The 15,119-nt window shown below is 45.8% G+C and overlaps 1 protein-coding gene across 2 annotated transcripts in view; it reads left to right on the plus strand.

Moving 5' to 3' along the window:
* Nucleotides 1-15,119, plus strand: part of LOC101067285 (glypican-5-like) — a 66,916-nt gene that overhangs the window by 21,462 nt on the left and 30,335 nt on the right. The window contains exons 4-6 of one of the 2 annotated variants that reach the window (XM_011616402.2): nt 8,038-8,201; nt 9,175-9,231; nt 9,712-9,834. In XM_011616402.2, coding sequence (XP_011614704.2) covers nt 8,038-8,201; nt 9,175-9,231; nt 9,712-9,834 — 344 coding nt within the window. The remainder of the gene's footprint in view (nt 1-8,037; nt 8,202-9,174; nt 9,232-9,711; nt 9,835-15,119) is intronic. The other variant, XM_011616404.2, reaches the window with a different exon arrangement.

A 15,119-nucleotide genomic window follows, 5' to 3' on the forward strand; every position in this document is an offset into this window, starting at 1 on the left:
TTAGGTGTGCGAACGCGGGTCAGAGGGAAACGGTCCTGCCGGTGAACATTTCCGAGTAGCCCCGGCTGGATCATGTCAAGCAGAGGCTATTAGTGCAAAGATTGGAAAATATCCAGTCAATCGCGCAGCTTTGGGACCAGGCGTGAAGGTTGCTCCAGCCATTTTCTTTCTGTTTCATTCGGGTTTTTGGTTGTCTCCCACCAAAGTCAGCCGTGCTTGAGAAGCCACAGGCGGCCTTAAAAATTAATATCATCTTTCTTCTACCATCTCGGGGGGAGGGAGCTGCACGCACACACAGGAAACACACAGCTGACACCGCCCAAACCCCACCTCTGTTATCCCATCACTCACTTAATTAGTAACAGTGTCTTTGTTTGCTTATAAAAAAAAATGGTGCTAATGGTGGAGATTAGAGCACCTCGTCCTGCTGGTTGGTTTTAGCCTAGCTTTTCATTATCGTCTTATGGAGGAATGATAATAGCAGCCTGCACTTTTAGATAATGGAAACAGGGCCAGCGGGTTGACTGGAAGGCTTCCAGTCACCATGGTGGTACATCAGTAGACTGCAAGTGATTTGAATTTTTCTCTATCCCATAATAAAATGAAATAGTATGAGCGGTGTGACAAACTTTGTTGATGTTTTAGCTTTTATAATCTTCCCTTTCACAGCCCCCCGATTTATGTAGTTGCAGAGGGGAACCAGCCAAGATATCTTGAACGTAGCATTAGCTGGGAAAGTACAGAATCAAATTCCGTTTTGTTGTGTGTTAGCACTTAAAATGTTTATACTCTGGTGAACTTGCAGGCTTTTTTAAGACAGCGGGAATAAACCCAAGTATCAACATTTTCTGCAATCAAATGGATGCCTTCTTTGCCTTAAAAACAGTAAAGAGGATAACGTGGGTGCAGTCATGGACAGGGTAGCATTTCAAGAAGTCACCTTGATAGAATCATAACTGAGGCAGGCCCAATCTATAAGCTAAGCTGTTTTTCGTCCAGCTTCTAGCCTCCTTTGGCCCTCTCCGTTTCGTAATGACGAACTGTCTGGCTGAGAGACTTAACAGTCCATTAACTAATGACGGTCGGTCCAGACTCTCTTTTTTTCCCACCTTCTTCCTTCTTTTCTCCTATTTGTCTAAATGATGATGATAAACCCTGGGGCTAGGCACAAAACCCCCAAACTTTTCTCCTTGAATTATGTAATTACATGCTCGTGTGCAATTTGTTGCTTGGACAAACAAAAGAAACAGCATTTTACAGGTTTGGTTTTGGTTGTATGACAAATGATATCTTGTTGCGCAAACTGAATTGGCCTAGAGTCTCACATGAATGGCAGTGCAGATTAAGAGTCAGGAAAGAGAGATATAGCAGAATTTAAATGCGTAAAGACTTCATTTGGTTTAAACGGTGCATTTAAATGCCGTCTGGGGAGACTGCATGGACGTCACATTGTGCCCACTGTCTGATCACCTCATCATGGGACACTGGCTCTGACCTAGTTGGATGGCTTCAGGAATAGATTCATTCTGCACAAGGCAGGATTAAAAAAAAGTTTCTTACATCTCTGGATCTGAGGAACTCTTAATAACTGTGGATGTTTGTTGCAACATTATGTTTGGCTTTCTCTCTCCACCCATTGCCTTGAATCGCTGAGTCATGACCTCTCCTCCTGTAGCTCTCCATACATCAGCCTTTAACCATCCCTCACCTTCCCTGCAGGGTGTCCATATGCAGCCAGCACCCTCACCAGATCCATCAGGCCCGCTGGTCTTTTGGCTTAACTCTCACATATCTGCCGTTGTTCGTTATCCAAATACCTACTTCACGTTGTGCTTTCAGAGTGGGTTTTCTGCAGCATTTATCAAATGGCTTGAAAGTGGACAAATTCACTGAGATTCTATCCACAAGCTTATTTTATTTGCTTGGTCGCAGTTGTTTCAACATATTGCAAGCCATGGGAAAAGCAGACCTGGACCTTTGTTTCATTTTCGTGCCTCTTGTCTGCTGTCTGCAGCATAAAACTACTTCAGTCCTCGGCATTCCGGCCAAATTCCGTCCGTGCAACCCTCAGGAATTTGTGTACGAGGATGGTCAAAAGTTGTCAACAAATTGAAAAATTACACCCACATTTACAAGGAACAAAACCTCATTTTTGGATGCTCGCGGAGATTTAATCTGGCCAAACAAGCCTCAGCTTGGAGCGAGGGGAGAAACGAGGGGAATCTCAATGAGCTCTTCCCGAAAAACATGCAAAGGACAGGGCGGTTTTTGAATTAATGTTGACAGTGATCTAGAGCCGCGATGGTAACGAAGAATTGTTGTGGGGAGTGAAACGGAGATTAAGAGGGGAAAGATCCTGTAAATTATATTTTACTCTCTCACTCAAGGATTTCTGGGTAAGATCTGACAAGAAGTGCAGGAAGTGATGGAGGAGGGGTCATGTGAGCTGAATATTCTTACACTAAAAAGCCTCAGCAGCTAATTGTTTTCAGTAAAGACATTAAGTGAATTGATAATTGATGCTTGTTGATCACATCTGATCCCAATACATCCAGACATGGTTTGAGAAGTCACTGTGAAACCTGTCCATATAAATTCAGTTTCCATCCATCCATCCATCCATCCATCCATCCATCCATCCATCCATCCATCCATCCATCCATCCATTCATTTTCTGTTGCTCATTCTTAATTAAGGTAATGAGCTTTCCTGGAGTCTATCCCAGCAGTCACAGGCTGAGAGGTGATTTAGAGTTTCCAATCAACCTAATGTTAAGGTCTCTGTGGGTGGGGAAAACCCAAGCTGGCATGAGAGGAACATGGAAATCTCACCTAGGGAAGATTTGAGCCGGAATTGAGCCCAGGACATCTTGCCATGAGCATATCATGATTATGAGTACCTGATTAACTCATCACCTTCTGTTGACTAATACTCGCTGCCGATAAGTGTCACACCTCTTGTAGAGGCAATTAGCCTAATGTGGACAGGAACTGTGGTAGGGAATCAGAGTACAACAGACGTTTGGGGAGGGGGGAGGAGGCACAAGTTAACTCTGAGGACAGCAATCAGTTCATTTGCTTTACAACATCTCTTTAAGAGTTCCACATGAAAGTGACTCGTGTCAAGTCTAATTTTTCATATTCAAAGTAGCAGTGCTTCTTTTCTTGTTATTTTTGGCTAAGTTTAATGCAGTGTAGACAATTAAGATCAGCTGCTAATAAAAGCCTGTTCTGTTTTTCAAAGTTCTCACTTCGACAAGCTGGGTGTTTCCTTGTGTTATGTGGTGAAGCAGAGCGCTGCTCAATCCTTTCAAGGACAGATTCGAAGCCTTTCCATAAATATGATCCAATTATTTGAGCAGGAATATAAGGTCAGCTCTAGACAGCCAGCCTGATCCCAGAAGCTGACTCCAGTCAACTGAGCCGAAAATGTATTTGAGCGCACAAGGATGTGCTGGGGTCTGTGCAATGTAAGCAGACATCAGAGGCTGTATGCACAGGCTCTGTGCAAACATCTGTGCACCTTAAATATTTTCGCGAGCAGACACGGACGATCCCTCTTCTGCCGCGACAAGCCCGAAAAATTCTGCCTCGCACGTGTGAAGTCCGTTGCCCAAGCAAACTGCAGGAAGTAGCATAAACAGACCGGCGGCACATCTGTGGTGCCCACAGTAGCCCAGGCACATCAGCTCTCTTAACCTCGAGCAAAATTTATTTGGAACAGGCCAAAACAGAGCTCGGAAATGATAAAAAGGTTACGTATAACTCACATCACTTCAGAGTGGCCTCTCGAAGGAGCCTGTTTTAGTTATTGCATGAAACATTTTACATTTTAGAGGCAATTACCTTGTAAATATTGTCTATAAAGGTCATTTGTCCACATGGTGATCACAGTTATCATTTAGCGTAATGACAATCTTTTGATAGCAAAATCAAAATGTTATTATAGTGCGTTTCTGTTTGGGAAAATAATGGTATGATTAAACTCAACACCTTGAAGCTCACATCTGCCCCTCTGTGTGGTTAAACGCCGCCTAAATGTGTTGTTGAGGGAGGAGAGAGAGCTCCTTATTCCCCTAACCCACCCAGATTTCCCCAGATGGTCCTTGGTTTGAACTGGCAACTTTCCAGTCGCGAGCTTGCTTCCTTAACCTCAAGGCCTCCACCGCAGCACTGCTAGTCCTGCGAAATTCAAGAAGTCACCTTAATGCATAAATAAGGTGGAAACATTTTTGCATTTGGCTGCATCCTGGCTGCACAGCATATAGACGGTTATTCTTGGAGGGCGGCGTAACGTGATAAACTGTTTAACACAGGATCTAGTGTTGATCCTCTCAACAAGTCCCATAACTGTGTCCTTTTGTGGTCAGGACGTGACCATTTCAGATGTAATGAAGAGGTTTTATAGGGAAGGAAATTATCCCATTTTTCACAGAGTTGAAAAGACATTTTACATTTGTCAGTAGAGGCGAAACCGAATCTTTGCTCCATCACCCTCCATAGCCTTTGGGGGCATCTTCCGTCACCAGAACTGCCTTTTTGCAGTTCCAGACAGTTTTGTGTACAGACAAAAATACACTTTATCGCCTCGAAGTTTTAACGCTTAAAATGCATAGAAATACGCGTTTAGAGCTGTTTCTTTTCCACAGCAAGGGATCCATTTATCCCAACACAAATCTTTTTCTCTGGGAATGATGGGAGATCTCCGGGAAAAGAACTTCCTGTTAACTCCCGATTTTCCCAGAAAAAGTACCAGAAGGGTGCGACTTTCTAAATTCACCAGAATTCCTGAGGGGCAGGGCTGTGTGGAAGAACATTGATTGGTGGAACGCATCATGTTTAACTTGTGATTGTTTCTTTAACTTTTACAAACTTTGCTTTAAAATTAGAGCAAAAGAAAAGAAGCTACATGAAATGTATGATATTTGGAGCATCTTGTTGTGAACCAAGTGTATAAAAGAATAGCGGATGAGGTGGTGGAGCTAAACACTACAGCTACAACTAATTCATGAAGATCTGAAGACTTAAACCATGATTGCAATCCAAAGGACAACAACTGCTGCACCTCCATACATTGTCAGCCGGGCTTGGATCAGTTTTACAGAACTTTGAGCTTGGTTTGCATGGTTTAGTCTGGGATATTTATGGGAGGGAACTCACTGCGGCTCCACGACCATAATCACTCCTTCACACATTTCAACAGGACAGAATAGTGCAGCCCTCACAACCTTGATATTCCGTCTTCATCACTCCACTCAGGGAGCAAGAGCACTCATCACGTAGCTTTATTCATGACAGTAGGTGTTGTGGGGCGAGTGACAGTGGGATCGCTTCATCAGGTTAAAAGCGGACGGAAGGCTGACAAACTGCAGCCACCCCGCGCTCCCTCCTCTTTGATTTAGTCGTTTCATTCATCATCTTGAAACCCGGCCCGATGCTGCCGGCCAATCGGCTTGCCAAGCCCCTGGAAAGTCTCCTGGTGCTCCTGATGGGCTCGCTACTGGCACGACGCGTAACGGCTCGATTCTGGAGATCATTTTCAAATACGATGAGTAATAGCTACAGAAGCTGTGTTGCGTATGTCTGTTCTCCATGTAACTTTTTATTTCAAATACATACAGTCCTTATAGGACTTGGCTCAGACCTGGATACTGTTTTAACTGAGGCCAGGGCCGCTTACTAGAACACAATCTCACTATGTGGCTGTTTTCACTCTTTCTTTTTTGTTTTTAATACTCCCAGCCAGTCTACAGTAGTAATGCATGAATACATTTTGCAAACCAAAGGAATCTTTATTTAGATGTCATTAACTTACAATATGGATTTGGTCCTAAAGTGCAAAGGGTGACCTGATTATGAATGTGTGTGCATGTGTGTGTGTGTGTGTGTGTGTGTGTCTGTGTGTCTGTGTGTGTGCTCTGTCAGCTATGGAAAATTTGAAAGGGGGGGCTTTGATTAACCCAGTGAGCCTTCCTTCATCCCACGGTGAAATGCACTTGGGGTGAGAGGGTGATGAGAAAGTTCCTTTGGCTTTACCGGATAATCCCTCAAAAAATAAACTGGTAGAGAAGACCACCGCTGCTATCTGTAAAACAATACTCCCCTAGAGGAGAGATCCACCCGGGCTCAGACACTCTGGATTTTCTGCTGTCATTTTAGACTTAATCAGACATTTAGTGAAATAAAATTGCAGTTTTAGTTTGATTCTATTCATAGCGGAACCTTTTGTGACCTTTTCTTGACCTTTTCTCTAGAAAGAAGGACTGGTGGTTAAAAGTTGGTCTGGATCTCTGGAAAGTTCACAGAGCTGATTCTGTTTTATTGTCCCGTTTTTCTGACTGTGGAAACTTGACTGGGTGGCCCAACATTGATCTTTTTCAGGTGTAGAAAAAAAACTTAAAATAAGTGTTATAAATGAATGCTGTCAACCATGAAAACACTGTAGAAGGATGCTGAAATGATTCTTTTAACATGGAGATAGAACAAAAGGAGTAACATTAATGACTGGGGCACCTGCTGCAAGAACTATCAAATTTCCTCCAAAATTAGAATAATCTCCTTTAGTTTATCCCTCAGTCTCTAGCATATTCTATTTTACATATCTCTGCTAATCCTGGTAATCTACAGTTACTCTGCAGTAATCCAGTGGATTGAACTTTTGTAAGATTGTCCCCTGAACTGTTGCAATCCATACAAAAGGTCTGTTCTCAGTGTGCTGACTTTGTGTGTGCGTTGAGAAAGTTTTAAAGAGCATCTGTCTTTCTCACCGGCACAATGTGAGCTGCACACATGGCGCGCTCACATGTGCATGTGTGCCTGTGAGCCACTTGCCTGCATGTCAGCGTGGTTTTATTGGCCCTTGGGGAGTTTATGGTGAAAGCAGTAAAACATGTCATCCTCGTGCCTGCTTCTGTTTCTCTGGAGAACGGTGTTAAAAATAAAAGAGAAGAACAAACAATGAGCATTCAGGTAGTTTATCGGTTTAAATTCAACACCCCGACTGCTCCGGAATATCGGGCCATCGCATGAAAACTTGCACTTAAACCCTAGTTAAGGCTGGGGTAATAACGGGCTTGAGCTCGGGATGCAACGCATATTTTTAGCAAGCTAGTAAGACGCATTTTGTCACCATTATCACATATTTCGGCTGCAGTTTGCGCATAGACACACCCATTTGGTAAACAGTTTAAGCACAAATGGTGCCCAGTTGCCTCCCAAAAAAGTTTATTTGTCGGTCTGGCAATATGAGGAAATTCCAGAGGAGAGCATTATTAGTTGCTGAGGTGTTACTTCATCTCTGATTGGTTTTCATTGAAGAAATAACACATTGGTACACGTTTGCTTTGTTGCCTGTTTGCTGTTAGGTTACCCTGTTTAAATCAGCACGGACTAGTGCTGCTCGATATTAAACAGCCCATTTAGACGGCGTTACATGACTGATCCCTGTAGATGGAACAGTATATAGGCACTGATCACAGCAGTTACTCAGCACACAGTTACTCAGGCGTGGAAGAGCCATTGTGCTCTTACACTCCAGCTAATTGAGGAGCACTTCATAACACTAGCCCGAGGCTTTTAAGCAAATGAGTTGTCATTGATTTTCGCTCTTAGTTTGAAACACGCTCCCGTTCGATCCAGTGAACCCGCTGTCTGCCTTTCTGCGGCGATGGCTCTAATAACCCTCCGGAGATGCTCGCCAGCGCTGCCAGCGAAGTGCCCCGGGGCCAGTGCGAGGTGCTGCATTTTTGTGGCGGCCCTCCCAGCAGTTACCCATCCCACCGTTTTCATACACATGCCCTGTTTACCTTGTCACTTGCTATGAAGTCCTCAGCTCCATAATTATTTCCACCCTGAAACAGTGTTCATCCCTCCAGCAGGAATTATTTTTGACTAAAATATTTGCACTCGTGCGCCCTCAACTGTGCAGGTGCCGTTTCAAAGTTTATGGAGGTTGCCCCCACAGCTCCACCTGGGCTGTTTTATGTTGTTTCTAGCCTAACAGGTGTCCATCTGTCTGTGTGATTGCTCCTCCCCACAGGTGGACAAGGTGTGTGGCCTGACTACCAGAGAGCCGACAAGCACGCAGCCCACAAGCCCAGAGGTCAGGACCTCAACTGTGACCTCATCCTCTCCACTTCCATCTGTTGCTCCATCCAAACCGTTACCAGAACACTGGCTGGAGAATTTAGCCCATCTGAGGAGGTAAAAAAAGAGCAGAAAACAATGAGCGCATTGTTCTTCCCATTCATTGAATATTCATTTTTGAATGTTTTTACAAGACCTCGTCACGTCAACGTGCATGAAAATGTAAACACAGTAATTCCTTCTGAAGGCAGTGATCAGTATTTATTCACAGCCACAATTGCTTCAACACTCATTTCTCCCTTCACATTTGGACCCCCCCCCCCCCCACACACACACACACACACCTCAAGCCCTCCACCTGGCCTCTGAGGCAGCCATCCCATTCTCACAGCAGCTGGTGGTTCTGAGCCAAGAGAGGAGGAGTGTGGGTGAGATTAGTCCTGACGGTCCAGCAATTTCCTGTTTACCCAGACGTCCGTACCACCAACCCCGCGCAGCAGCCAGCCTCTGTTTAAATAGCATCACACATCATCACAGACACACACACACACAAACCACACACTTGTGGCAGTGCCTGACTGACCTTGTCCCAAACCATGAATCGTGGCACTGATGCCAGCCTAGCTGACAGGTCTGGCTTTGGCACCGTCGCTGCCATTCATGGTAACACAATCCAGCTCCGAGCCCGCCACCAAGCCTGACCGGAGTATGTGTGAGCTGTGACCACTTCAGAGACGTGGCATCGTCCATGGCAGAACAGGAAGGACAGTCAAACGAAATATGGTGGAATAAAGCTGTTCTGTGTGGAAAAGAAAGAAAGATTTCTCAAAAGCGGCGGTTGTTTGCTTGCGTGTGTTTTTTCTAACTTCACTAGAATTGGGTGGTTATCGGTTTTTCGTCTGGTCGTGTCCGGTCTCTGCATGTGCATGAATAATCACTCTTTTCCAGGGTCAACTGTCCTCCCTGCGTGCCATGTCATGTCATTCTTTTTGTTTCTCTTTCCTTCTCTCACCCCTTTCTTCACCCCGCCCTCCCGCATCCTCCTTGCTCGCAACAACCTCCCCTGGACTCCAACTCCCATCATTCCCAGCTCGTTCCCCCTGAAACCCTCCAAGAACAATAAACATAGTCTGAGAACGCTCTCGAGGTAAGCATGAACAGAGGCCTCCTGCCTCTCGACCTCTCACACACGTTCTCAAGAACCATGTGATTTTGGACGGCCGGTTAATGAGTCAGCACGTCCCCTCTCATGACGTGCCTTAACTCGGGCTCGTGTGTGGTAACCACGTGCTTCTAATCAGGAAGTACCTGTGTTTGCGCACAAGATAACAGCCTCTTGATCAATGACACGTGTCCAGCGAGCGCTTCCAAACATGGCACGACCGAGAAGAATGTGCTGACTCTGCAAACCTGCCACATTGACTAATTTCCATCAGCGTCATCATGTGTATTATATTTGCAAGTCTTCAAAAGAAACGCTAATGTGATTTATCGTCCGTTCTAGCACAAACGTGGCCCTGCTAAAAACGAAGAAAAAAAAGTGTAAATCCAGTGTGTCAGTGAATATTTAGAAAAGTGCATGGCTCGTATTAAGAGGCGACCCCCGGCCGCGTCTCTTTTGTCTCAGGGAGTTCCTGATGTACCTGCAGCGCTACAAGTCATTCTTCGTCGCCCTGCCGGAGATGCTCTGCGAAGGAGAGAATGTGGTGGAGGACTCAACGTGCTGGAGCGGAGATGACGTGGTGGAGAGGTAAACCTGCGATCAAGTATTCGTCTGAGTTTTGTAAAAGAAACCTTCCGTGTCGGTCAGAACCTTGGAGCTATAGCGTTGCAGCAGGACACTATAGCTCCGATCAACGCAACGATCGCCATTAAATGGGTCTTGACACATGAAATAGTTGTTTACCCACCACTGTTCCAAAGTTAGGAGCAGTTAACAGGTTTATAAAGCATTTGTGTCATCTGTTTTTCCTCAGTTTTGTTTCTTTCATACATTTGTGTCATTTTTCCCCCCCTGCTGATTTATGGGTATCTGGAACCGATTTCCTTCTCATGGTTTTAGGTGAATCTCTTAGAGTATTAAATCTGTCTGTCGGACTGCCTGAGAAGAACAGAGGAGCGATGCAGAATAGCGCTTAAGTCTACGCCTGTAACTGATTCCCTTCCTGGATCCGTTCCTTAGACATTCTCCAAAGTCGGCCTGCAGTTACGACAAGGTTATGCTGTTCCCGTGTGGTGGCTCTAAACCAGATCACGTCACAATGGCGTCTTTCTTTTTTGGCACCAGCCTTGACAGGGGAAGACGGAGGTGTGGAGAGGCCTTTACCAGCTCCGTTTGTTAGATTAAAACAAAACATTTCTTTTCTTGCTTGAAAAAAAATTCCTGAGGAAAAAATGGTCGATTTGAAAATCGGGCCACTAGATTTAAATTTCGGCATTAATCATGGCTTTAGCTTGGATTTCTTCTCTTCCTCATATCTTGGCCCGCTGAACTCATCAAGCCTTCCCAACTGTGAGGTCTGCCAGTGGCTGTGAGATGTTGAGCAGACCACCCATTCATGAGGGCCCGTGATAGAGTGTCAGCACACAAGCTATAGTAGGCAGCCAGTGTGTGTGTGTGTGTATGAGCATGTGTGCACGCTCCGTCTGTTATCAAGAACATATGAGCTCACTGACACATTGAGGCAACAATTCAGCCCTGAAGATACAAGAAACCCCTGAGCTGCTTCTTTTATGTGTTGGTTTTTCAACAACAATTTGAATTGCAATACAAAACACAGTCTTGTAGGAGGTCTGCTGGTCTCAAGTATTATAGGGTTAAAAACGAGAGAGAGAGGGAGGAACAAATGTAAAATGTGGCACCATTCACACGGCTCACTTCAGCATGTGGGTCATTGAAGCTCTCTCATTGTATCTTGGAGACAGAGAGAGCGCAGGACATGAAATGGGTTGGCATTTCGGTGCCTCGGTGCCCCCTGTGAGTCCCTGTGCCTCAGAGGAGCAAAGCGCGATGGAGTCACGTGGGGGAGGGGAACCTTGGCGGCATAAAGCCCCATTGTGGAGTCAGAGGAGCTGGGCACGGCCCTGCTGTGTGGAACCCCAAAGCCCGGATGGAAACAAAGACCCTCCTATGAGGCAGCATGGGAAAGAATCGGACGTCTCTGCCGCTACTTCTGCCACTGGGATGACCGCGCCTGGGAAAGTTGTCTGAGAACAGCAGCAGAGGCGGAAGAGGGCCCGGTCGTTCATGAAGGTGCACTGGAGAAGTGAGGAAGACATGGTGCTGGCGCGGGTCCGCGGGACTTCCTGTTTGGTGGGCTCATAGCACGTGAACCCTCCCCCCGTCAACCCCGTAAACACAATATTAACCCTCGTGAGATCCATATGTTGTCTGACAGCTGGAGAGGCTGTTCATGCGGGCAGTTGTCCAGTGCCTGGGCAGGGAGACACACACGGAGATGTAAGAACAAACCGGCACACACCCAAACACACACTTGTGCACTGTAACAGTTCAAAGACATTGCAGGCTGAACACCCCCCCCCCCCCACCACCCTCCCACCCGCCCTCTTTATTCAGCATCTGACGACAGAGGGGCAAGGGAAGGACAGCAGATGTACTTACAAGCAAATGTCCGTGCTGGCATGCATTCGAGCACCCCCCCGAACATTCGCAGCTTCGGCTGTAAATACTTTGCACCATCTTTTCCGGAAAGATAAGATCAGGGAAATGACCACGGTCGTTATTTAGAGGGCAGGCCCGTGACCGCGCAGTGTCAACACCGAAACAACGAATCGCGTTCATTCAAGTTATTTAAGATCCCTCCACTTTTATTTCCTTTCTTCTGCGGGCGTGTGCAGGTTGCATGTTTTGAAACAACGACGCAGGTTATGGCCTCAGTTGGCTCCTTCGCTGAAAAAAAAGCCGGCCGCACAACACCAGTATGAGAGGAGATCACCATTTAAAGTTAATTACAGCCTCTGAAGGAAGAAAACAGTCTGTTTACCCATCACAGCTGCAGGTTATGTGGCGAAATCTCATGAATAACAACTGACTGTTGGAGTGAGCCGGGTGGGAGCTCAAGCTCCGCTGCGTAACGGCTGCTGCGCAAGCTGCGGCTCAGCGTTGAACCTCAGCGTTGCAAAATGACAGTGCATGAATCCAGGATGTTTTGGTTTTATTTTTATAATTTGGCAGGAAACAGAGAACATGTTGGCCATCTTTATTTATGTGAATGGTTTAAACATAGACCACCTCGACAGCATTTGAAAGGATCGTCAGGTCATCGTTTATATATGCGGTTTTTGAGGCCAGCCTTTATATTCCGCTGATTGACGGCAAAGAACGGAGAGAAAACACAGGGGCGTTGGCGCTGGGGGGTGCGTATTCGTGTGTGTTGTTTGACTCACCCAGGTTCTAACTGATTTCGATATTTCGAATTTGCTCGGGCTAACAGGCCACATTTGAGACGCCGATGAGATCGCTTCTGAATGCTTCGCATTTTTAAATGGTTATGACCATCCGTTTGTTTATCATCTTGACATCTGGAATCCATTGTGTTATTGCAGCAAGAAGAGAGAGAGAAAGAGAACGCCGCATCGGGCAACCCCACGCACTCTCTTTCTGTTCCTCCAACCCCAACATCTCAGATTTATTTCTCCACGCTCTCCTTCTCTTGAGTCACGGGGAACCTGACAGAACCGTGCGTGAGGAATGGGTAATGTTCAAGCCACGTTAAGGTTTTTTCTCATGCATTGCATTCAGATATGTAAGAAATATTGACCTACACCCTGACGGTCTACAGGTTCAAGCTCCGTTATTCAACACGGCCCCCAGAGTTCAGACAGCAGATAGAGACAGGGCTAAGATGGAAGCGAAGTAGGCGAGGGAAGCATGAAGCCGCTCAAATAGCTCATTGTGAATTGACACGCTGCTGAGACCTGGACCAAAGTGAGCCAGCTTCCACCTCGGCCTCTTTCTCTTGGGACTGTGAGCCAATTTTGAAATCTGTGTCATGAAAGAGCTAATCAAATGCTCAGTTTTGTTTAGCTCTCCGTGCTGGCCGCTTTGAAACTTGAACATGGAAAACGTTCCTTCGTGTTTATATTTCCTAGTGTGTAGACAGCGCATTTATAAAATTTCCTTAAAGTGCAAGAGCAATGGCTTTGTTGAAGGTAGAGCTGGAAGGGTGAGTTAATAGAAAGTACCGCAATAATCTGGCAGGTTTCAGTGGAACAGCTCGACTGGCTAAGTGAGCTAAGTGAGCTTTAATGTAGCCGCTAACCAGCTATGTACCTCCTCGCTTGCCCACTGGCAAGGCATCAAATTTGTAGATTGGGATGTGGATGAGAAAAAGAGGGATAGAGAAGGCCAGAGGAAGTGTGGTTCTGGAAACGCTGAATAGAAAGAGGGATGACCTGATGAATGAAGGAAAAAAGCTGCAGAATGTAGGTCAGTGGCAGCAGGATACGGTAGCTTCTGAACACAGTTTTCTCCCTTTTTGCGTGTTAATTGCATCTATGAGTCTGTTTGAATGGGTGCGTCTCAGTCAAAAGTGCCCTGCGTGCATGTCGGGGACGACTAGGTTATCCTCTCCCAGTGTTTAACTCCTGAGCCTAAAAAAGGACAAAAAATAGCAAAACCCAAATTACCTCCTTTTAGATTATACCAGCAGTTGGTCACATAAACATTACATGTTCTAAAATGTCCAAAGCAGTCCGGGATGAGCCACGCACACTCGAGGCAAGTTAAAGCATTGAGTCAAACAGATCTACTTTTTGAACAATCGTGGTTAGTTGGGGTTAGACATTTTTAGATTCCCAACTATGGTTTCAATAAAATGATTTCTCAGAAATGTTTGTTAATTCCATATTGTGTCAATACAATAATCACATTTGATACAAAGAAATTCCCTGTTAGATTGTCTTAAAAACAGAAATTTGAGTTTAGAAATTACAGCAATACATCATCAGCGAAAAGGATGTATTGCTGCTTTAAGTTGTGCATTTTCTTTTTGAATTCCTATCATATATTTATTTTGGGTTAAGCAACATCCAATGGCTGAATGAAAGTGAAGTGAGGGGGAAACCCTGCCCGGTTGCCCCCCTGGAGGCCATAGCCTGGAAGAATTTGATCATAGCTCGTGACAGATGTGTTTACAGAAGCGCTTTTCATGATAGCAAATCTGGTGAGGTTTTAAGCTCTCCTTTTAGGAGCTGCTTTCAGTGTTAACAGTTTGCTACTCTGAGGTCTTTTCCAGGTCTAAGGCTGGAGTTTGACAGTAACTTTCCTCATTTTCCCCCCACCATTCTATATCTATGAATGCCAGCATTGTCCACAGTACTTTGTAGAACCTGGTTGGAAAAGTCCATGGGCCCTGAAACTTTATTATTTTTAATGAAAATTTAATTGACACGACATGTTTTCCCGTCACGTAAGAGGTGCAGCGTGAGTGGAATTGTTAAAAAGCAAATAAAAAGACTTTGTGCGAGGTTTTGGTGTCTCGGCCGTATCGGTTACACAGAGAGACCCTCTCAGTCGGTCGGGTACGTTTCAACGTTCATCAAAGCCAGAGAAAATCCACCTCTAAACCTCCGCTTTGATCCAAACACGCAGCCGTGGACCGCGGCGGTGTGGGCACGCTGTTACGGCCTCACGGGCCACCGCGCTATTTGTGTGCTGCAGACGACGTGGAACTGAAGCTGTTCGACTGTATTCCCGCAGCGGGCGCCCCCCCCGCCCGAGTCGTGTATTTTGAGTGCGGATTTAAGTTGCTGTCCTGACCCGATGGTCAAGAATGTGCGCTTTTAAAGGGTCCAGCATGGGAGGAGAGAGGCAAAGCTAACAAAACGGACTCTGTCCAAACAACAAAAGTACAGTAGGCTACTGTGGAGGCTGTTGTGCATACAGGCCTGTGATGTGCGCTGTGTGTGTGCACGTGCGGTAACCTGAAACCACAGGGAAAACGTTCCTAGAATTCCGGGTGGGTTTGGTGTCGTGATCTGCTCGCTGGAGCCCCCCCCCCCCCCCACCCCCCG

The sequence above is a fragment of the Takifugu rubripes genome, chromosome 22 (genome assembly GCF_901000725.2).
Source record: "Takifugu rubripes chromosome 22, fTakRub1.2, whole genome shotgun sequence".
NCBI lineage: Eukaryota > Metazoa > Chordata > Actinopteri > Tetraodontiformes > Tetraodontidae > Takifugu > Takifugu rubripes.